Below are 23222 nucleotides of genomic sequence, written 5' to 3' on the forward strand. Positions count from 1 at the left end.
CACATTCTATTTGCCTTTAGTAAATTAAGCCCAGAGTATCCCAAAGTTGGAAATACACTGAAAGGTTCATTAAAGCTCAAACTTTATTTTTAGTTTTGGACAGATTAGGGAAAGATTTAACCCCCAGGTTTCTATTCATTGCTTGTGCCCCGCTAAGAAGATTTCCCCTCAGATCTGTTCCAGAGATATAGCAGTTAGAACTTTCCAAAGGGAGGAAAATTGCCCGCTTAGACAGTGTCATGGCAACATGTATTCCCTTTTTGAAGATTTTCCCCTCACCTTCTGTTCTGGAGACCACTATAAAACCTTGTACTTCCCACCAATTTTTGTACCAGTGACAGTGATTAGCATGACAAATTAAGAAGATGAACCTCCCCTGTGGGGGGAAGAACGGGTATCCAAAATTTCAAAAATAAGTTTGTGCTTTTTTTTCCCAACCATTTAGGATATGCAGATTCGGATTGTGGGGAAACATCTATTATGTATCCAGATAATCCCAAGTTTATTTTAATGTGTGCTTTTTATATGAATTGTGGTCAGTTAAAAACCTGTGGTGTTAATCTAATCACACTTTCTGTGTCTGTTCCAGTGAAATACTCTTCTCTGCAGTCTCAGTCTGCCGTTCCTCCTTCAGAAGATCCATCTAAAGTTTGAAGACCTATACCTAAGCAGGACCCCCCTTACCCCCTAATGTTGTTTGCCAGCTTCATCCCGTTTATGGGGCTGATATATTTTGTCTTTTTATTTATTATGCTCACCAAGTCACCCAACGCTTAAGCTATGTCTACTATAATATAGTGGTTGCTTCTTTTAAGAGTTAAATGTTTACATTTTTAGCAACAAGTCAGTGTTTTTATCTCATGATAAACTCTTTGCCATCTTGCTGAACAAATCATAAAAGCAGGACGGCAAAGATTTCTAGCTAGCAATGACTTTTTTTTTAAATGCACTATTTTTGCTTCTGGAAGGGATTATGTGTCATGGTAGACAATTGTAGCGTATTTGTTAGCAGCTTATATTAGCAGCTCTGTTTCTATCAAGTGGGAATGTTACACTTATTTACTTACCTGTGATGACTACGACCATTGTAGAGTCCGGCACTCCTTATTTGTGAGATCCAAGGATGTGAAGAATTATTAATGAGCATAATCAACAGCTATTACCTGTGTCCTTACCTTCTGGTATCTTTATCATGTCACTTTGGTCACAATGCACCATCTTTTGTGGATCAAATCATTTAAATGAATATGCAAATCTCCAAGTACATGTTTAAAAATGTTTTGACTTGCCATTTTGGTGCCTTGATCTTAATCATTAGGAGAGTTCTAATTCTTAAAGGAGCTTTTATTAAACACTGCAAACACTGTTTTTTACACTGCAGGAGCGTAAAACTTCCCTCAACTTGACACCACTAAACAGGGCTGCTGTTAGAAACCACAGGGCCCCATGCAGCCAGACCCCCCCCCCCCAAAATAAAAACACATTTTACTAGGTTTTAGTTATGAATGAACACAGCGAGTGATCGGTACCAATCACTCATTGTGTTCATTCAGGAAAGGAATGGGCTGGTAAATGTGGCATATTTACTGAACCCTTCCCCCATTTTCCATCCTGAGCATCCTATTGTGTGTTTGCAGGTGCTGGTGGAAAGGAGAGGAAAGGCAGCAGCATTGTGGGGTTGGGGGCACACAGGGGGCCTGGGCAGCAGGGGGAAACATATGGTGCACAGGGAGGGTGATGGGTTCAGCGGGGCCAATTACTGAAATCGATCCTCTGTATGGCTCTCTCTGCAGCAGTTGAGAGCAAGTGGGAGGGAAAGGAGAAGAGGTCGGTTTTCAGAGGGAGCCATACAGGGGAATTGGTTCCATTAATTGCCCCACCTCCTCCCCCACTGTGCCGATCACCCTCCCTGCCCACATCCAATTCGATTCAACCAGCTGCCTGGGCCCCATGCAGAAGGAATGGTGGTACCCCCTTATCCCTAGCCCTGCTATTGAGCATCAAGCACCTCTCACCTGTTTTACACAGGAATCACAATAAGGGGCAATGCTGTTTAAAAAGTCCCAGATTGTGTTAGCAGCCTGCTTGTGTCATAGAAGCATTGTGAAAAAAAATGAAAGCAAAAATTTGGAACACAAGTATAACCTAAAATAGACCAATCTGGCTGTGGGAATTGCGGCACTTTTCTTGCTTTGCATTGGGTCAGGTGACCACTACAGTAGAACAGAGATAGGTGAACTGTCTCCCATGAGGCTCTGGGTGTATTCGCACATGCTCTCTAGCTGTGCATTTATTCTTCATGGCAGGTTCTCCTTTATTATTAGATCCAAATAAATCTTTATGATTGCTTTTTTAACATACGGATTCTGCCTTCTTCATGGGTAATTTATAACCTGTGACTCCCACCTTTAGAGTATCCCTGTGCTGATTGTTTTCCATGGTGGTAAGCAGAACTCTTGTTATAGTAAGCTAAGCATGCACTGCAACCTATTAGATTGTACTAGCTACTCCTAAAGCTTGTTGTTATTTTTTTTTTCTTTTTTTATAGTCCAGTGTTTGTTGCTTTTGGTACTGTGTTTGAAGACATCCATCTTCTCTAGCTTTTTAGTATTTTATATTGTGGTGCAGACTTTTTGAATGATTGCTTGTCTAACCACATTGGGAGCAGCTATATTGGTAGTATTCAAAATCACTATGCAGATGCACGTTAAAGGGGCTGAAATGGTGATTTTCATTCAGTTAAAAAGGGTGATTAGTGGGAAAAGGTGTTCCATTTTTATGTGTGATGTAAAATAATGAATATTTTGTTCTTTTTGATTTGGATCACCTTTTTCATTTAGTTTTTTTCCCTAGTCTACAAAGTTAGTCCTTATTTCTAGTCTACCTCATTGTTAAACTCTGTTTTACTGTGTCATTACTTCAAACTCATGTAGGCAAATGGAAGTGTGGCTGCTGACATTTACGCATTGTGTTCTATTTTTTTCCAAACTTCTCTAATTTGTTAGGGGTCCAGGCATGATGTAGGCAATCCATGGTGGAAAAAGGAATGACCAGCTATAGGCCACAAAGACAGTCCCTTGTTGTCTTTTTGTGCAAATGTAGGGCAGGCGGGTGACATTCTGTCCGTGTTCCCCTTCTCGTTGGGTGACAAGCGTGGGTCACATGAGACGTCTACCCTGGGGTGGGTTCTTCTGGGCTAAACTGGACTGCACCTAGGATGGTTTACTTGCCTGCACATGGAGAACCTTTACTTGTGCTGTGCTCATTAGTCCGCAGGGGCAAAGCGAAGGCTGCTTTGGGGGAAAACTCAGCCTCAAGGTGGACCTCTAACTTTAGAGAAGGCCGTACACCATGTACATTTTGAACAATAAACTGTCCTCCAGTTAACTCTTCTGTCTCCGTGTCAATGTACACCTTAACTGTAACTTGTTGCATTTAGGAGGGACATGCTGAGCCGATTCCCACTCCTGTCCAGCGTATCTCCGCTACCTCACTCCCAGTAATGTAATCCTGGCGAGCACCTAGCACAGACTCCATGCATGTTCTATTAACTCTTCCATTTCCGTACCTAGTGCTCAGGCTGGGAACCTCTGAGCACTGATTTGTTCCCATTGCTGTGGGAGATGGACCGCCAGGGGAGATAATGCCAACAACAACTCTCTTGCTACAAGGTAATGTCCCACTTATCATAGGTACATGCTTCATGAAAGTCTGCATGTTAAACCTCAGTTACCCTTGGTAGCCACTTGCTTGTACTCCACACTAATTAACTCTTACAGAGCTGTTGTCATACCCCAGTTTGCTTTACTGACCCAAGCTGAAGATGACTATGTAAAATGTACCAGTTACTTGCATAAACTCCTTTAGAAGCTTCAGACCAGGCAAGGGCAAAGTTTCAAAAGCTTTACCAAAAACTCTCAGCATAACAGCTTCAAAACAAAGTGCACAAACTTTCCCTAACTTTCCTAATCTCTAACTTGTAGATGTCCCAGCATACTTACACAGGATGAGAGTACATACTTGGCAGAGTCCATGATGGCAGTAGCCAGGGCTGGTATCTTCAGGGCAGGCTACAGATCCCAGCAGTCCTCCTACACTGGAGAAGGTTCCTGAAGCCAGGTGATCATCAGCAGGAAGTCTGGATTCGGCATAACCTACAGGAACTAGCCAAGAGCTGAGTGCAGGACTAGACTCCCTGACCCCTGTCCCTTTTTATATGTTACAGGACCAGTGGGTTGGACCCAAAATAGCCCTCCAAGACAAAGATTCAGGAAACGGCGGCAGAGCATTAACTTTATCCCTCCCAGATGGGGCAGCATCTAATCTAACTAGTACTTACACAATATTCACAGACCATCAGAGCCCTCATGACCTCACTTCTATATTGTGATGCAGGTGAATGGTAATCTGTCTCCTCACTTGCTTTTATCTGGCATATATCTCAAGCCTTGTCCACACCTAATGTACAGTTTTGCCACACACACTTTCATGTTTCTTCACTTTCCTTTGGCACTACTGAAGACTATTATTGGCACACAAATAGGATTGCTTACAGTAACCAATAGTGGCCACCTTTTTTGAGGCATTTTTTCACCAGCTTGACATTGATCTTGTTTCTCTATAGCAATATTGTAGTTGTGCACCTATGGGGAAACTACTCTCAGCCCTTTTTTTTTCTTCTTAAAAGAAAAAAAAATAAACATACGTATATTATATTTCTGCATTCATGAGAACAGCACTCAAAATCACTCAAACATCTTTGATATACATATGGAAATATGATGTGGTGTTTCAACACTTGTATAAACAATTCCTGATGATGTCTCCTGTGGCAGAAGCTCCGCTATCAGGGAGAGCTGAGCCCGTGAGCAACATATGAACTGAAGAACAGCATTGGAGCCAACAGACTGTGCAGTCTTTGCTCGTTTGATCATTGTGCTGAATGCTTTTGTATGTTTGGTGTCATACACCATCTCTGAACCTAGTCCTACATTTAAATAGTTAGACTCCTTCTACAGGCGGAAAGGAGGCAGCTTAGTGTCTTACCACACTCAGCTCAATAACTTCCAGGAGAGGACCAAGAGCATGTCAAATCAGATGTTTGAGAACTATTAGTTGGTAGGAGAGGATCTACCATAGACAGTTATCCTGCTCTATGAATATCTAATGCAGCACATCCTCCACCAAATGGCAGTGTCATGGCTGATATCAGATGCCCTCAGCTCCCTCATAGAAATTAATGAGAGAAGAGCTGTGAATCAGTGGCAAAATCTTTATTTAAGGAGATAGTGTTTGCACACTAATAATTACCAAGACTAAAGCACTACCTCTTTGCAGTACTGGGACCCAGAATGCTATTTCTACCAGCCTTCACCAGCATGGACTTTACATGGATTTTCTTTGGATGCTCCCAATTCACCCTTCACTCTATAAAAACAAATTTCATATAACTTTGTAGAGTTGGAATCTTTTTTTTTTTCTCAGCAGTTACATTGATCATAAGACACGTTTTTAAAGCAGTAATTGAGACATTCACACTTATTTTGTTTACTGGCTAGCTATTCACTGTGAATTTCCCTGCATGTTTGCAAGAGAAATCCACATTCACTGACATCCATTACCATGTGGGAATGATCACCTTCATTGGGGATGGTCTTTTCTGTACTATTCACTCTAGAATGTGGCAGCTGTCATACTTGATACAAAATCACCCAAAAACTTTACTGAGTAGGTTTTTTAAGGTTTTCAAAAGCTAAAACAGTGGAAAATTGGGCATTTGTCATAGTGATGTTACCTTGGCACCCCATAGTTTCTGCCTGGGTGTCGATAGTCTGCTCATTTGTGTGTTAGACTGCTAGTCTAATCATTGTTTAGATGACAACCTTCTGCTTTTCCTTGGTGTGGGTATAATGGGGGAAAAAGCATTTTGAGGCAACATTTTGCGTTATGTGGCAATGACACAGGAAAGAAAACCTTATTCATCCTGTGACATTTGTAAAAATTCACCAAAATGCTTTGCCTGCTATGCACAAACATTCACTGCACATTTGCCAGTTTAAATATTTGCTATCATCACATTTAATGTAATGGTGAAAGCAGGCAAAGATTCCTGGAATCACCAAACTGCCCTTAAGATAATTATAATTACAGACATTTTTATAAATGAAGTCCACTGATAGCTTTTTTAGCAGTGTGTATGTAGTAGGGACATTAGATTGTAATGTTATTTGCCAGCAGGAACTGATGTGAATAGCTTTATATACTCTGTAAGGTCATGTGGAATAGGTTAATGCTGTACAAAATGGATGAAGAGATACAGCAGTGCCTTCTTATAATAGTAGGTATTACCATGTCCTCACTTCCAGCACAAAACCCCCAAAAAAGCATGGTTGCTGCATGGGTGGGTGTGCAGGGGCATAGAAATTATTAATTTTGGCCCCTTTTAGCCATCAATGCATCCAAAATCACCGGTGTTTAGCACAGATATAGGCATAATTTTAACCACTTGCAGCTCCGCTAACATACATATACCTTGTGGGTTAGAAGTGGTTTAGCGGGGCTATGGTGGAATCTGTCAGCCATAACCCCCGTATTAACATATTTAACAAGCGAAGCTCTTTTTCCCAAAAGCTACCTGAGTGGCTGATTAGCCGCTGGATCGCATTTAGAAGCAGTGGGAGGATTTGTCCTCTTGCCACTTGCCGTTGTTTCTTGGGCTTACCCGTCTCATCAGGAAGCCCGGGATCCATTTTGGCAGTTGCGTGGCTAGCCATAGAGGTGAACAGAGACCCGATCATCTTTGATCACCTCTATGATCTAGGAGGCTGGAAGCGACGTTATGATGTCACTTACCATTTTGGGCAGGTGTAATCACTGCCTTTTTTTTTTTTTTAGGAAAGCATCAGGTCATTGTTTTTTTTTGTTTTTTTTTTGTTTTTTTATCTGATGTTTTTAAGGGTAGAAGAGAGACCCCAGATTTCTCCATAAAGAGAATGTGTCATGCTTTATTGTTATCACAAGTGATGTCAACGTTTCCTTTTGATAACAATAAAAGTGATCAAAGAAAAAATTAAAGGGGCAACAAAAGTAAAAAACAATATTTCCAACTAGCACACAGCTGTTTTCGGCTTCGTAGCCCTCATCAGTGCAAGATATAGCTTTGTTGGCTCAGTGATGTAAGGCTGGTGAGTCCAAAGGAAAAGTACAGCCATTAAGATCACATTGAGGCTAAATGGAGCAAAAAAGAACCACTTTGCATGATTTTGTCCACTTACTCAAGGAGAAATCAAGTTCCTTCTTTTGGGCTTGGTGCTAGAAATGAGGACATGTAAAGTATCTCACAGCTCTTTAGAGGTTGGCTTTTCCATTCCTTTTGTATCGCACCGTACAGCCTCATGCCTACAGACGTCTACACACTTTTGGGTCTTGTTGCATAAAATTTACGTTAATGGCTGTACTCAGGTGGCAGCTTTTAAACACCAAAGTTTCTGCAGCAGCATTTACCTATGCAGGAGCATTTTTCCACACAGTCGATACTTTTGCATTCAGTGAAATATGCTCTACATGCATGGGTAAATGTCAGTGCAGCAGACATCATAATCAACAAGCAGTAGGCCATGTACTGGTATTCACTTGTATGGGTGGCTGTACATACCACTGCAGCTCTCTGAGCACAAAGTGCCAGGAATTTCACTATACAGGACTCTAGAGCAGGGGTCTCCAAACTTTCTAAACAAAGGGCCAGTTTACTGCCCTTCAGACTTTATGAGGGCCAGACTGCAGCCAGTGGGAGTAGAAAAGGTCCCGATGTGGAGAAAAAAAATAATTCCCCAATGTTTGGTGTCAGTGGGAGGAATTGTGCCCCATCATTGATGTCATTGGACACTACCATTTGTGTCACTGGAAGGAATTGTGCCCCATCATTGATGTCATTGGACCCTATCATTTGTGTCACTGGAAGGAATTGTGCCCCATCATTGATGTCATTGGACCCTATCATTTGTGTCACTGGAAGGAATTGTGCCCCATCATTCATGTCATTGGACCCAATCATTTGTGTCACTGAAGGAATTGTGCCCCATCATTGATGTCATTGGACCTAATCATTTGTGTCACTGGAAGGAATTGTGCCCCATCATTGATGTCATTGGACCCTATCATTTGTGTCACTGGAAAGAATTGTGCCCCATCATTGATGTCATTGGACCCTATCATTTGTGTCACTGGAAGGAATTGTGCTCCATCATTGATGTCATTGGACCCTATCATTTTTGTCACTGGGAGAAATTGTGCCCCATCGTCGGTGTCATTTGAAGGAGTTGTACCCCCTTCCTTGGTGTAAGTGGGGGGAATTATAACCAATTGTTGATATCAGTAGATGAAATAGTTCCCCAAGGGCCAGATAAAAGCAAGCAAAGGGACGCAGTTTGGAGACCACTGCTCTAGAGCATGAAAATATTGTGTGCATGAGACCTAATAGTTGTACTGTTCCCAAAATAGAAGCTTGTTTTATTTCAAGAAAAGCACACAATAATGAAGTCTGTGTAATAGAGTGAAAAGAACAAAAACAAGATAAAAAAAAAATCACATGGGTGAAAAACGTGATTATACTGCATGTTTGCTATAAATGTACCTAAATGTGGAATTTCACATCTGCACACATTTTATTACTTTGTACAAGAATACAGCACTGAAAACCAACTCTTGCAATGTACTTGCTGCATTGCAAAAGAATGTTGCCTGTGTTTACAATGGTTCACCGTGACATCTAATGGTCTTTTTACCTCGATGATTTTAACCCAAATACTGGTTTCACAATCACACGTGGTGTATTCAGGCATTTTATATTGTTTCCAGCAGTGTCTGATGAATGCAAGAATATGCAGCTAATTTGTAGTCTGTGTGTGAAAATCTGATCCTCTTTACAAGAACATTCTGAATGTTAAGGAAATGATGTGATGTGCAGCCAGGAATCAATACTCTGCTTCACTTAATCAAGAGCAGGTCAGCAAATGCAAATAATGGAAGTCTGTAAAACTGCTTCTGCTCAGGATGTTAAGCACCTCTAGACAGACTGTTACAGGAGGGGAACGCGGATTGTTGGGAATTGTGATGATGACCGAATAAAACAATTGCAAACTATAAGCTGTGTTCTGTTGTTATTTAAAGTGTCCCCTTCAGGATATTAAAATCAAGATTTGTGTTTATGGAAAATGACCCTTCTTTGTGACAATAGGCCTACAATTCGTTACTAGTGGTGCCAAGATTTTTGAAAAGATTGCAAACCTTAAAGTGATATTAAAAATTTTTTTTTTCCTTTTTTTGGTTGCCCCACCGGTGCTCCTGACTCCCTCCCCTGTGACTAGTGCCGCCATTAGCAAGCTGCTTGCTATGGGGGCAATGGTGCGTGCTGACTCTTGAGCCCCACTCTATGTGCTCACATGGAGCCACAGCTCAGCCCCACCCCTGCTCTGTCCTCACTGGCTTTAATTGACACCAGTGGGAGCCAATAGCTCCAACTGCTGTGTCTCAGCCAATGAGGAGAGAGAGGCCCAGGACAGCCGAGGCTCCTGTGCACATCGCTGGATTAAGAGGGGGCTCAGTTGAATATTAGGGAGTTTGTGGGGGAGCAGCACACAGAAGAATTTTATCTTCATGCACAGAATGCCTTTACCCAGACCTTGGGGCACTATTCCTCCTGAAACCAACAAAGGGGCATTGTTATGCCCACTGATACCAACAAAGGGGCATTGCTATTCCCACTGATACCAAGGGGCATTGCTATTCCCACTGATACCAACAAAGGGGCATTGCTATTCCCACTGATACCAACAAAGGGGCATTGTTATTCCCACTGATACCAACAAAGGGGCATTGTTATTCCCACTGATACCAACAAAGGGGCATTGTTATTCCCACTGATACCAACAAAGGGGCATTGTTATTCCCACTGATACCAAGGATAGGGCATTGTTCCCACTGATACCAACAACGGGGCATTGTTATTCCCACTGATACCAACAACGGGGCATTGTTATTGCCACTGATACCAACAACGGGGCATTGTTATTGCCACTGATACCAACAACGGGGCATTGTTATTGCCACTGATACCAACAACGGGGCATTGTTATTCCCACTGATACCAAAGATGGGGCATTGTTATTCCCACTGATACCAACAATGGGGCATTGTTATTCCCACTGATACCAACCATGGGGCATTGTTATTCCCACTGATACCAACCATGGGGCATTGTTATTCCCACTGATACCAACCATGGGGCACAATTTCTCCCACTGACACCAGTGATGGGGAACTATTCTTCCCACTGACACCAGTGATGGGGAACTATTCCTTCCACTGACACCAGTGATGGGGAACTATTCCTCCCACTGCCACCAGTGATGGGGAACTATTCCTCCCACTGCCACCAGTGATGGGGAACTATTCCTCCCACTGCCACCAGTGATGGGGAACTATTCCTCCCACTGACACCAGTGATGGGGAACTATTCCTCCCACTGACACCAGTGATGGGGAACTATTCCTCCCACTGCCACCAGTGATGGGGAACTATTCCTCCCACTGCCACCAGTGATGGGGAACTATTCCTCCCACTGCCACCAGTGATGGGGAACTATTCCTCCCACTGACACTAGTGATGGGGAACTATTTATTCTGCTGATACCACCATGGGGCATTGTTTACTCGCACTGATGTCAGGACATTTTATACTTAAGCTGGCTACATTTCAGTCCTCCTAAAGTCTGAAGGAAAGTAAATTTGTCCCTTTGTTCAGAAACTTTGGAGACCCCTGCTATAGTACATCAAATAAAGAGCCAGGGCCACACACTTTCCATTTTAACAAGATAACACAGGTGTAAGGACTAGCTTCAGCTCCATCTCCTCCAATGGCATATGGTGAAGATTGAGCTGAAACCAGTCCTTACACTAGCGTTATCTTGTTAACATGGACAGCATGTGGCCCTGGATCTTTAATTGATGTTGGATCATTTGAGCTGGGCGTTCTCAGATGGGGAGCCATAACCTGGCAGCAGACATCTGAGTCAGCAGGTGGCATGTACAGGGTGTCAGAGCGGTGGTTTTGTTTTTATGTTTGTGTCCTAAATTGAACCTGTCATGAGAAAACTATGGAGGTTACCATTGTTGGTCTCATAGTTGCCTGACTGTACCTGACTTTGGTGCTTTTGTAATTACAGTCCTTGAAATAGTATGCTGTCAGAATTCCTTATTGCTATGCTTTTTCTGAAGTCAAAAAACAGTATGACAGCCAGGGATTTAGCATCCTCACAAGCAGAAGTAGGATGTTTTTATGACAGATTCCTTTTAAAGCTGGAAACCAGTAAATACAGAGAAGAATTACACAGTATGGGTGAGTTGTTTAATTTCTGAGATGTACACAGCTCTGACACCTAGCACAGCATTCTCACACAGCAAGAGACATGATTTTCTCTACTGTAGATACATAACACCGTTCTTGTCTTTTTCCTGGCCTGTGACTGATGAGCTCATCTCTGTCACTCTGCTCTCTCCTTCTAACATCAACTCCCTTGTTGGCTCATTGTGTTGCTTTTTCACTTTCCCAGTCTGAGCTCTGCTGTACAAGGGAGCTGCAAAAGCCTGATAACAAGTAACATTTAGGTACTCACACTGCTTGCTATAAAAATGAATTTAATGATCTGGTGATCAATATAGAGCTGCCTTTTTATATCTGTCTGTCACGAGAGAACTACATAAGCTGCCAATACTGACCTCGCCATATGAAAATGTCAGTTTCCATGCTGTCATACTCATGCTCTGGCTTCAAAGTTTTCTTCATCAATAATCTGGACCAAGCATAAAAATAATGAATTACAGCACTATACAAGCACATGCTTGTTCTATTCTGTGCTTCAAAAGTACTGATACCATGAAAGTAACATTTTCAGAGGAAACCATAGACGGCAGCCCCCCAAAATTCTTTTATCTTAGGCTGTTCTATTAAAGCGGTTGTAAACTCTGCATGCACACTTATATAAAGCCCTGGTTCACACTGGATCCGACTTTGAAATTGTGCGACTTCACTTGAAAATCGCGTGTCAGTGCGACTTGGCAGACGATGCGATGTGAAGAATCGGATCGCATAGGTGTGAATACCTATGCGATCTGATTCTAGTGCTGACCCAAAAAAGGATCCTGCACGTTGTTGATGGAGGTGTGGTGTGAATAGAGCTATACATAATGTATGGCTCCAATCTCACTGCACACAAATCGCATGTGATTTGCACAGGAATGCGGTGCGGTTCCTGTGCGAATCACATGCGATATACCGAGCCACACTTGAAAATCGCGTGTCAGTGCGACTTGGCAGACGTGTGTGACTTCATGCACAGATGTCTATGTAAGTCACACCTGTTGTCATATAGTATGAGGATGAGGAGTGCAAAAAATAAAAATAAAATAGTGCGAGAACTACTTTCAAAATTGGTGCAAATCACACTGAATGGTTCAATTGCCAGCAATGGGGTGCGACGGAAACTTGTCAACGGAAACTTTCAAATCGCACTGCAAGTCGCACCAATGTGAACCAGGGCTAAAGCTTACCTGCAGATACAAGGAGTATCTCTGAAATGTGCACTGCTTAGGAGATATTCAGTGTTTCTGCAGCCGGTGATGTCAGCAGTTCATGTGCTCTGAATGGGTGTAATAGTCATTCCATCCTATCAGAGTTCTATGTCGCAGCCTTAACACCCACACCTCATCGTGGTTTAGCCATTTAGCTTTGGTTCACACTGATGCGGTGCGGAATTCCCGTTTTCAGTATAAATTCCGCACCGCATCAGATCCGCACCCCGTTCATGCAAACCGCTGCGGGTGTGTATGTTAACACCGCAAAAGCGGTCTGCAAATCGCGGTGCGATGTGAAGAATCGGATCGCATAGGTGTGAATACCTATGCGATCTGATTCTAGTGCTGACCCAAAAAAGGATCCTGCACGTTGTTGATGGAGGTGTGGTGTGAATAGAGCTATACATAATGTATGGCTCCAATCTCACTGCACACAAATCGCATGTGATTTGCACAGGAATGCGGTGCGGTTCCTGTGCGAATCACATGCGATATCCCGAGCCACACGTATGTGAACCCAGGCTTAAGGTGGTAGTAAGATCTTGTTTGTTTATACCTACAGGCAAGGCTCTAATGAGGGTTACCTGTAGGCACAGTAAATATCTCCTAAACGTGCACTGTTGAGATATTTATTTTAGCAGCAGCGGTGATGTCCCCGACACACTGTGCTCTCAATGGCTGGCATGCCGTCCATTGAGAGAGCCGTGCTGCGGCCGAGACTCCCGTGTGCAATGCATACTGACACATTATGCTCTTATCCTGCAGGGAGAAGATAGTTTTGTTTAATTTTTTTGCGGTTTACTACTGCTTTAAATGGCTGGAGCCTGTGAACCTCGAAAGGAAGACTGGTGAAGATGGAAGGCCTGTCAGCGGTGACAGTATGCCGCTGGAGGGCTTCTTTTTAACCTCTTCCCGACCGCCCTATAGTAGATATACTGCTACAGGGCAGCACAGGTGTGCAAAATCACGTATATATATATATATATATATATATATGTGTGACTTTGTATTTCCTGGTAGGGGGCGCGCACACGCCTGACCCTTCTGCCATTCGCAGCCACAGCAGTCAATCACTGGGTCCCGGCCAGTGATTACTCACCAACACCTGGTGATTGCTGAACATCTCTGATGGGGAGAACTGTTTGTAAACAAAACAGTTCTCCTCCCTGTCAGTGTGTGCACACAGCTTTGCATGGCAAAGCAATGTGATTACAGTGAAGCACAAACACACAGCCCCATAGTAAAACACTCCCAGCACACAGTTAACCCTTTGATCGCCCCTCATGGTAACCCCTTCCTGCCCAGTGCAATTAGTACAGTGTCAGTGCTTTTTTTTTTTTTTTTTTTTTTTAGCACTGATCACTGTATTAGTGTCACTGGGGAAGTCAGTGACACCAAGTCAGTTCCCCCCAGTGTCAGAATGCCCGCCGCAGTCCTGCTATAAGTCGCCGATCGCCACCATTACTAATAAAAATAAAATTAAAAAAAAATCCCAATATATATATATACCGCCATTTGTAAATGCTATAACTTTCACGTAAACCAATTCATTTATATGTATTGTAATTTTTTTTAGCAAAGACATGTAGCAGAATATATTTTGGCCCAAATTTTATTTTCTACATTTTTTTACTGGACATGTTTAATAGCAAAAAGTAAAAAAATTTGTTTTTTTTCTCAAAATTGTCAGTCTGTTTTTATGTTTATAGCGCAAAAAATAAAAAGCACACAGGCAATCAAATACCGCCAAAAGAAAGCTCAATACGTGGGAAAAAAAGGACATAAATTTCATTTGGGTGCAGCCATGCATGATCACGCAATTGTCAAAGTAATGCAGCGCCGTAACGTAAAAAATGGCCTGCTCAGGAAGGGTGGTAAATCCTCAGAAGGGCAAGTGGTTAAGGTAAGTCTTTTGCATACAAGCACATTATGATATTACCTTGCAGGAGGAATCCCTTCCCCCCCCGAAAGTTACTACTACCATCTTAAGTAATTGATACAGGGAATATCCAATAGCCTTACGGGATCAGAAATGGATTTGTTAATGCTGTTGCAGCAAATTTATTCATGTATAAGGGTATTTTGCTTTCCTCTGGATATTGGTTACAATATTTGAATGGAGTTTGTAAGCAAAAAATTACAATAGAAAAGTCATATTGGGCACAATTCACTAAAGGGTATCACGTGTGTTATATCGGTCACGTGACCACATATCGCATGTGATACTGAAAATGTCAATTCACTGTTCCAGTGTGCGGTATTTACCGAAAATAGCAAAATCCACCCCCTTCAAAATCCATGCATGCATCCATGCAAAATCCAAGCATACAGCTCGGCAGGTCAGGAAAGGATGGGGAAAACTAGCAAGCACCCCCCCCCCCTTGACCCATACCAGGCTACATGCCCTTGCCCCATGTTGATGTCGACAAGGGCCTCTTCCCCACAACCCTGGCCTGTGGTTGAGGGCTTATTGGAATCTGGGAGCCCCCTTTAACAAGGGAGGCCCCAGATCCAAGACTCCCCCTATGTGAACGAGTATAGGGTACGTGGTACCGCTACACATTCACAAAAAAAAAAGTGAAGTGTAAAAAATGACAGTAGACCGTCTTTGACAAGCACTTTATTAAAACAACAAAAATTTTAAAAAATGTCCCCTGAGGTAGATCCAATGTCAATCACAATGTCCGCCCCCACCGCTGACCCAGAATTAAAAAAAAAAAAAAAGGCTCTGATCTCGACACTGGCTCCTGTTGTCTGACAGCTCTGTTTGCCTGGGTGACCCGCTCCCCTGTGACATCATCAATCAGGGCATGTTAGACCAATGATGGCTGTGGTAATTACCTGTCAAATTAAATCAGGCCAGATATACTAGCACACTCTCCAGTTTTTCCAGCAAGAGGTAAAGGTGAAATGAGTCATTTCAGCTCCTGAACCTGAAATCTAGGAGCAAAAAGATCCAAAGCTTTTGGCAGGCTTGTTTTTATTTAAAAGTTTTGCAAAGGTAAAGGTGCTAAGATGCTACATTGCACACATTTTTCTGAATTGAATCTGTCAGCTTGGCCTGGCTGGTATGGTTGTGTAAGTCCTGGTAAAAAGAAAGTGAGATCTGTAAATGATGGCATCCCCAGCATCTCTGGTAAACCGTAGTTTCCTGTTGGCACTGCCGATGATATGCTTGTTTTATGCACAGCTCCAACTAGTGGTTGATGGAGAGAAGCACAAGTCCATTTATGTTGAACTGAATGTAAAGTTTCATCCAAAGGAGAAGCCACTCAGATTGCTGGATGTTTTATTGTTCTGTCTTGAGCCATGAGCACTCTGTAAGCAGTAAGTCACTTCATTCAAGCAGGAACCATTTGATAAAAAGGTAAGAAGAATTTTTCAATTTGATCAGTGGTCTCCAAAGCCAGATGCGGCTCTTTGTTTGCCTTTATTTAGCCCTCGGGGCAATATTCCTCCCACTGACATGAACAATGGGACATAATTCTTCCCACTGACACCAACAATGGGGCAATATTCCTCCCACTGACACCAATGATGGGGCACTATTCCTCCCACTGACACCAATGATGGGGCACTATTCCTCCCACTGACACCAATGATGGGGCACTCGCCCTATTTTTAGTATTAGAGAATTATTCACTCCCAGACACTAGGCCATTTTCTACTCTCAGTTGCCACAGTCCAACCCTTCTAAAGTCTGAAGGTCAGTAAACTGGCCCTTTGTTTAGAAAGTCTGGAGACCCTGGGCTTAGATGATTGAAGGGATCAAGTCAGTCTAGTACCAACTGTTTACATTGTTTCAAGATATTGACAAAAGCTGTCAGTAGGTTGCCTTGGTTCTTGCAATCAAAAGCTGGTTGGAATTGCCTGAAAACTGCAAATTGTGTGATCAGCACTAAATTTTAGATAGTGATAAGACCAACACATGGTGAGAGACTTTGCACACATTGCACTGGAGTCTCACTTCTCCTGCTGTGATACACATGAAAATATCATCCCAACAGGAAGAAAAAGAGTGATGGTTACAGTAGGTAGGGTTGGAGAGTTTGGATTCTCTAGCATAAACCTTGCCACAGATACGCTGTCATCAACCTGAGGGGATTAATTCTAACTACTCAAACAGTATGTAAACCCAGCATTTCATATTCCTGATATGTGCCTGCTGTACCATGTACTTGTATGAAAAAATATCCTGTTCTCTTTGTATTGCTTCCTTTGTGTGAAATCCCTGGTGTTCCTGCCAGTCCCTCTACTTTCCCATTAAAAAACTGACTACACTTGGCATGTGAGCACAGCGTGGTCATTTCTCTAGCTGTGCTGGGAACTCAGTGTGCTATCTTCCAGTGATCAGACTTGTGCTGACATGCGGCCCCCCCCTTTGCACAGCCATTCACTTGGAAGTTCAGTGTGATGCTATTTCTCTTCCCCCCGCTTTCTGTTCTCAGCTGCATACGTTGCTTATAGGGTATGTGATCACTTATAAAACAGGGGAAAACGCATTTATAATTTTTTTTTATATGCATACACAAATGTTTAACTTTTTCTATTTTAAACGGATCGGGTTGTTTTACAAGGTGAGGGTTTGCATATACTTTAACTGGTAGTTTGCAGGTCCATTAGACTTGCTGATAGGAAGGAATTGGCTGAATTGCACAGCTTCTGGATGTTGCTGTGTTACTACAGCCATATAAAGCATAGTAGTGGTTGGATCTCCTAGATTGTAAGCTCGAAAGAGTAGGGCCCTCTTACCCCTTGTGTGCTGTTTGATGTTACTGTACTGTTTCATGTATTGTCCCCCCCCTCTATTGTACAGCGCTGAGCAAACCCTTTGGCGCTATATAAACTCAATAAATAAATAATAAATGACGCAGCAGCAAGTAATTTACCATTTTTCTGGAACAAGAACCAATCCAGGATTCAGCTTTGGCAATTAAATGAATACCTTCCAGGTCTCTTCTACAGCACATCAGCATCCCTCAATAAATGAAACGCTAGTTTTAGGTGTAGTGAACCTTTATTGAAACGCGATGGTCATTATCCACCGTCCTAGCTCTTTAAGATACATCCACGTACAAAAATGTAATTAATCTCAAAGACCACTTAAAAGAAAAGCCTGATGTTTGTGATGTGTCTCTTAACATGCATATGGGCAAGCAACAGGAGATTAATGTTATGCAAATATTTCCATAATTACCCTAAGACAGAGAATACCAGCAGTTCCAACCAACAGAAAAATGTTTTCCTGTTCCTTAAGATGTCTGTTTGTAAAAAAAAAAGCCAGTAAGGGTTCTTTTTAATGCATAGTTACTCCAATTTGTCTTCAAAACAGTAAATCAAATGCAAGCCGAGACTGATGGAACATAAAATTGTGTAGAGGAAAAAAAATGACGGACTGGCTCACTAACTACAGAGCTGGTACATGACCCCTTCAGAGTCTGCAGGCAAGCTAATTGCTGAATTCTCTTTGTTATGTTTCTAATCAGTCTGATGTAATCATTACTCAGCCAGATAAAAGTGCAGGGAGAAATTCTCCTGGCCTCCAGGGAACAAAGCCGCATTCATTTATCACTATCAAATACTTTCATTTTTATATGTTTTTATTGAAGAAAAAAAAAATGATTTAAGAAATGTTTGTTATGTATCAAAATGGTATATAATTAAAGGAAGCCTTCCATGATAGGAATACACATGGGCTGACAGTGCTAAATTTCTTCTGAAAATGCTGGCCGCCTGGCTTTAGCCAGTTCAATACCGGGGCACTTTTACCCCCTTCCTGTCCAGGCTAATTTTCAGCTTTCAGTGCTGTCGCACTTTGAGGGTCAGTTCACACTACATGCGTTTCAGTGTGCATCCAAATCGCAGAAAGTAGGTTATATGGTTGTCAATATCATTTACATCAGTGCTTGCAGTTCTGGTGCGTTCCAGGTGCAGAACAGGCTGTATTTTTCCTGCACAGAACTGTACTGGAATGCGGTAAAATGCATCAAGAATGCACATGTCCCTACTTAAATAGAAGAAAAAGAGGGACAAATGAACTGGAACATGTCAAAAACGCACTGGAACACGTCAAAAACGTGCATGCAGAAACACATCCGGAACGCATCTGGGCTGCTTTTCTATAGTGTGAACGGGGCCTAAATGCACGGTCATGTAACACTGTACCCATATTACATTTTTATTATTTTTTCACACGAATAGAGCTTTCTTTTGGTGGTATTTAATCATGGCTGAGTTTATTTATTTTTGCTAAATAAACAAAAAGAGAAAAATGTTGAAAAAAACAAACATGTTTTTCTTCATTTCTGTTATAAAATGTTGCACATAAATAACCTTCTCTTCATAAATGTAGGTCCAAAGGTATTTTACTACATTTCTTTGGTGAAAATAACCCAAATCAGTGTATATTATTTAGTTTGTAGGAAGTCCACAAACTATGGTATATATCTGAAAATCGATCAGTCCTGATGTACCTCCTTATTTCTTGAGGCCCAATAATGCCAGGATAGTACAAATATCCCCCAAATGACCACATTTGTAAAATAGTCCAAGGTATTTAGATATGAAGAAATTAAAGAAAAAAAAAAGTTCACAATTTTTTATTTTTTTTAACATACTGTCAGAAGTCCAATACAGCGTTATCATACACCGTATGGCAGTGATCAGGGACATTAAAAATAATAATTTTTAAAACTTTAATTTTATTTTTTTTTTATGACTTTTTTTTTTTTTTTTAAACACACTGTGACCAGAGCAATACTGTGTTGCCATAGTAAGTGATCAGGATTTTATTTATTTATTTTTACACATTATGATTGCTTATACCAATGTATTTAATTGATACAAGAAAGCATTTTTACTGAATTAAACGGATTCATTCAGTGTCTTTTGTTGTGATTGGCTAAAGCACTAGGGGCAGGGACAATCACAGGCCATCTGTACCATGTGATTGACTAAAGCCGATCACATGGTACAGATAGCTGTGATTGGTCATAGTGATCACATGGTACAGAAGGGGCAATCACAGGCCAACAACACAATTGTATACAATGGATGGCAAAAAAGGTGATTGGTCACAGTGAACACATGATGCTGGCAGCAGGCTGGTGTAGTGATCAGTCATCAGATGTGTCCGATGGACACTGCTGGTGACCAATCGCACCACTGTGTGGCCACGTGAGCATTGTCTTCTGACAGGACATCCTTTGACGCGCACTCAGAAGGCAGAACATTCCGCTTGCCCATGAGTCCGCTATAGGCCGGATGGGAATGTGTTAATCATTTAACTGCAATCAGGTTTTAGATGGATATTGTACCAAAGACCTCCATTTTCCTGTTGTGCAGGGTGTCTAAGGCTAGGTTCACACCGATGCAGGTTGCGGTTGATGCATTTTCCCAGCGTGTTTTGCATTTTTTCTAGATATGTTTTTAATGTGTTTTGCATTTTTTGGATGTGGTACCATTGCTAGGGGATAGGTGTCTGTTGCCATGTAGGAAACGCACCAAACACATTTTTTTTTTAATTCTAAAATGCAATCTGCTGTGGGGGAAAAAAAAGTCCCTGACCCTTTCCAAAAACCACAGCAGCTCAAGAGGAGCAGATGTGAACCATAGCCTTCAGAGATCGTGTTACAAGGACTATCGTGCTATTCTGCAAACTGAGAAACACACAAGTCTGACCCTAGCCTAAGGCCTGGTTCACATTTATGCGGGCATGTCTGCCCATTTATTTCGTGCACCATTCTAAAAATGCAGTGGCCAGGAAATCATATGGTGCTTTTGCACCAATCAATTTCCCTGCAGTACCCACACCCACAAATGTACTGCGTTTTTAGATGCGTTGGGGTGCCATTCAGAATTAGGCCTGGTTCACACCTATGCATGCTGCGTTTTTTTCACGTTTCTGATGAGTTTTGCATTTTGGGGAGGTGTCTGTTGTCTTGCGAGAGAAATCAGCAAAAACGCAAGCACTGCATTTTTAATGTGTTTCAATTGAAGTCTATGGAACACAAAAGGCAACCTGCTGCGGGAGGAAAAAAAAAATCCCTGACCATTTCCAAAAAAACCCACTGGTGTGAAGTGTGAAATGCACAGGCAGTGGTGTATTTAGGTTTTATGCTGCCCTAGGCAACACAATAATTGAACGCCTCCCCCCCCCCCCCCCCCCCCCGGCAACTGCGGCCATCCCCAGGAACAACAGCTGAGATCTGCATACCCCATCAAGCAGCCCACAGCCTCTCCCAGATCTCAACTGGTCCCCTTGCTGCTTATGTCCCTGCCCCCCTGAAAAATGCTGCCCTAGGCAAATGCCTTGTTTGCCTTGTGGTAAATACACCCCTGTGCACAGGTGTGTACGTGACCCATAGGAAACCATGTTAAATGGACTATAGTGCATTTCTGCAAAACTGAAATGGACTGTAAAATGTATAGTTGTGAACCAGGCATGAATGGCAGTGTTTTGACTGCGGGTGGGGGAATTACTGCGATACCCACATAGATGGCATATGTAAATATGACTGTGCAGTCCAGCTGGCACCCATGCTGAACCCATTGACCAGCACTCTATCACAGAACAAGTCATACACACCCCTACTCTTCTACTGTAAAGATGTTGGTGCTGAGAGGTGTGACTGCTACTCAGCTATGCCAGCACTGCAGTGAGAGTGCACAAAGCTGTGTTTTCATCTTAAAACAGAACTAAAGGCAAAACTTTTTTTTCCCATTTCAGATAAAGGAAAGTTACAAACCCTCTCTCTCTTTTTTTTTTTTGCTGTGTCCCCATTGGGGAGATTCCCCTTCCTTTTCTATTCCATAACCAAAACACAAAAATAAGAGGAAATCCCTCCAAAGTGAGGGTAATTCCAGGTTGTCACCAGAACTAGTGTCTCCATTGGAAGATTTTCCTGTTCTGGTGACAGTCCAAAATTTTAGATTTACTTTCACTCAGTAATAATGGTAACCATGACAAATGGAGAGGGAGAATCTCCCTAACAGGGCACAGACTCACAACTACTATAAGCTGCTGCTATATAATGTAGCAGTGATCTGAGCACCTTTAAAGCTACCTAGTCACTTCTACACCCCAAGCCCAATTATTGATCCCATTCTCCCCCTCCCCCCACCCCATCTGTTTATCCTGGGATTCTAGAACTACAAACAAATGCCCTGAGGATGGAGATCTGTAAGAGTTTTCCTCTGTAGCAGCTAAACCCAAAAGCATTTTTCTTCAAGCCGTTCCAGTTCAGAACGGTCAAATCTCAGGCGTTAGATCAGGGACAGAGTCCTTATTTTGCACCCAGATGCTGTTTGGACAGTTTGCACAGGGGCCATAACGATTCTAACAGACCCTGATGTTTTCATAAAGGATACCTGTCACTTACACTGTACCAGCACAGAGGGGAGCTTGCCAGTCTCCATTGTGAGAGTAATAAAACAGAACAAGAACAAAATTATAAAATGGAAATTAAAAACAAAGGCCAGTTTCTTCAAGAGGCAATAAAATAGTGTAGCTCATGATGTGACTGCATACTAACAGAAATACCCATACACAGGTTGTCTTAAAATAGTTGCCTTATTTTATATCTTACAATCCCAATTCCAAAAACGTTGAGCCGCTGTGTAAAATCTACATGAAAACAGAATGTAATGATTTGCAAATCTCATAAACCCATATTTTATTCACAATAGAAAATAGAGAACATATCAAAATTTGTAAACTAAGAAAATTTACTCTTTTGAGGAAAAAAAAAATAAGGTACATTTTGAAAGTGACAGCAACACTTCTCAAAAAAGTTGGGACAGGGTCATGTTTACTGTGGTGTAGCATCCCCTCTTCTAAGAACACTGTAAATGTCTGGTAACTCAGACTAGTGGCTGGAGTTTTGGTAGAGGAATTTTGTCCCACTGTTGCATAATATAGGATTCTAGCAGCTCAACAGTCCTGGTTCTTCTTGGTCATATTTTTTGTTTCAGGATACACCAAACATTTTAAATTGGTGAAAGGTCTATACTGCAGGCTAGCCATTTCAGCACCTACTTTCTGCCTTCTACTACAAAGCCATGCTGTTGTCATAGATGCAATGTATGGTTTAGCATTGTCCTACTGAAATATGCAAGGCCTTCCCTGTTCAAGAAGAACATGGATATATCTTTCAGCATTGATGGTGCCTTGCCAAATGTGCAAGCTGCCCATTCTATATACATTAATGCACCCCCATAGTATCAGAGATGCAGACTTTCGAACTGAACGCTGATAAGCTGGAAGGCCCATCTCCTCCTTTAGGACACAGCACCAATGACTGCCAAAAGAATGTCAAATTCCGATCTGGCCACAGAACAGCGTTCTATTTTGCAACAAACCATTTTAGATGAGCTTTGGCCCAGAGCAGATGGCAGCATTTCTCGATAACGTTTAGATATGGCTTCTGCTTTGCATGATAGAGCATTACTATGCATTTTTGGATGGCACGGCCAACTGTGTTCACAGACAAAGGTTTTTGGAAGTATTCTTGAGCCCATGCAGTGATGTCCATCACTGATTCCTGTCTCTTTTTGATGCAGTGCAGTCTGAGGGCCCAAAGATCACCAGCATCC

The 23222-nt window shown here is 42.1% G+C and overlaps 1 protein-coding gene across 2 annotated transcripts in view; it reads left to right on the top strand.

Annotated features, from left to right (window-relative positions):
- Window positions 1-9144, top strand: part of CD99L2 (CD99 molecule like 2) — a 148423-nt gene extending 139279 nt beyond the window's left edge. For both annotated transcript variants that reach the window (XM_089684934.1, XM_089684935.1), the window contains one exon: window positions 590-9144. In XM_089684934.1, coding sequence (XP_089541060.1) covers window positions 590-654 — 65 coding nt within the window. In that variant the 3' untranslated portion in view covers window positions 655-9144. The remainder of the gene's footprint in view (window positions 1-589) is intronic.
- The last annotated feature ends 14078 nt before the right edge of the window (window positions 9145-23222 follow it).

The sequence above is a fragment of the Staurois parvus genome, unplaced genomic scaffold, assembly GCF_062004578.1.
Source record: "Staurois parvus isolate SC_StPar_1 unplaced genomic scaffold, SC_StPar_1.0 ptg000361l, whole genome shotgun sequence".
Taxonomy (NCBI): domain Eukaryota; kingdom Metazoa; phylum Chordata; class Amphibia; order Anura; family Ranidae; genus Staurois; species Staurois parvus.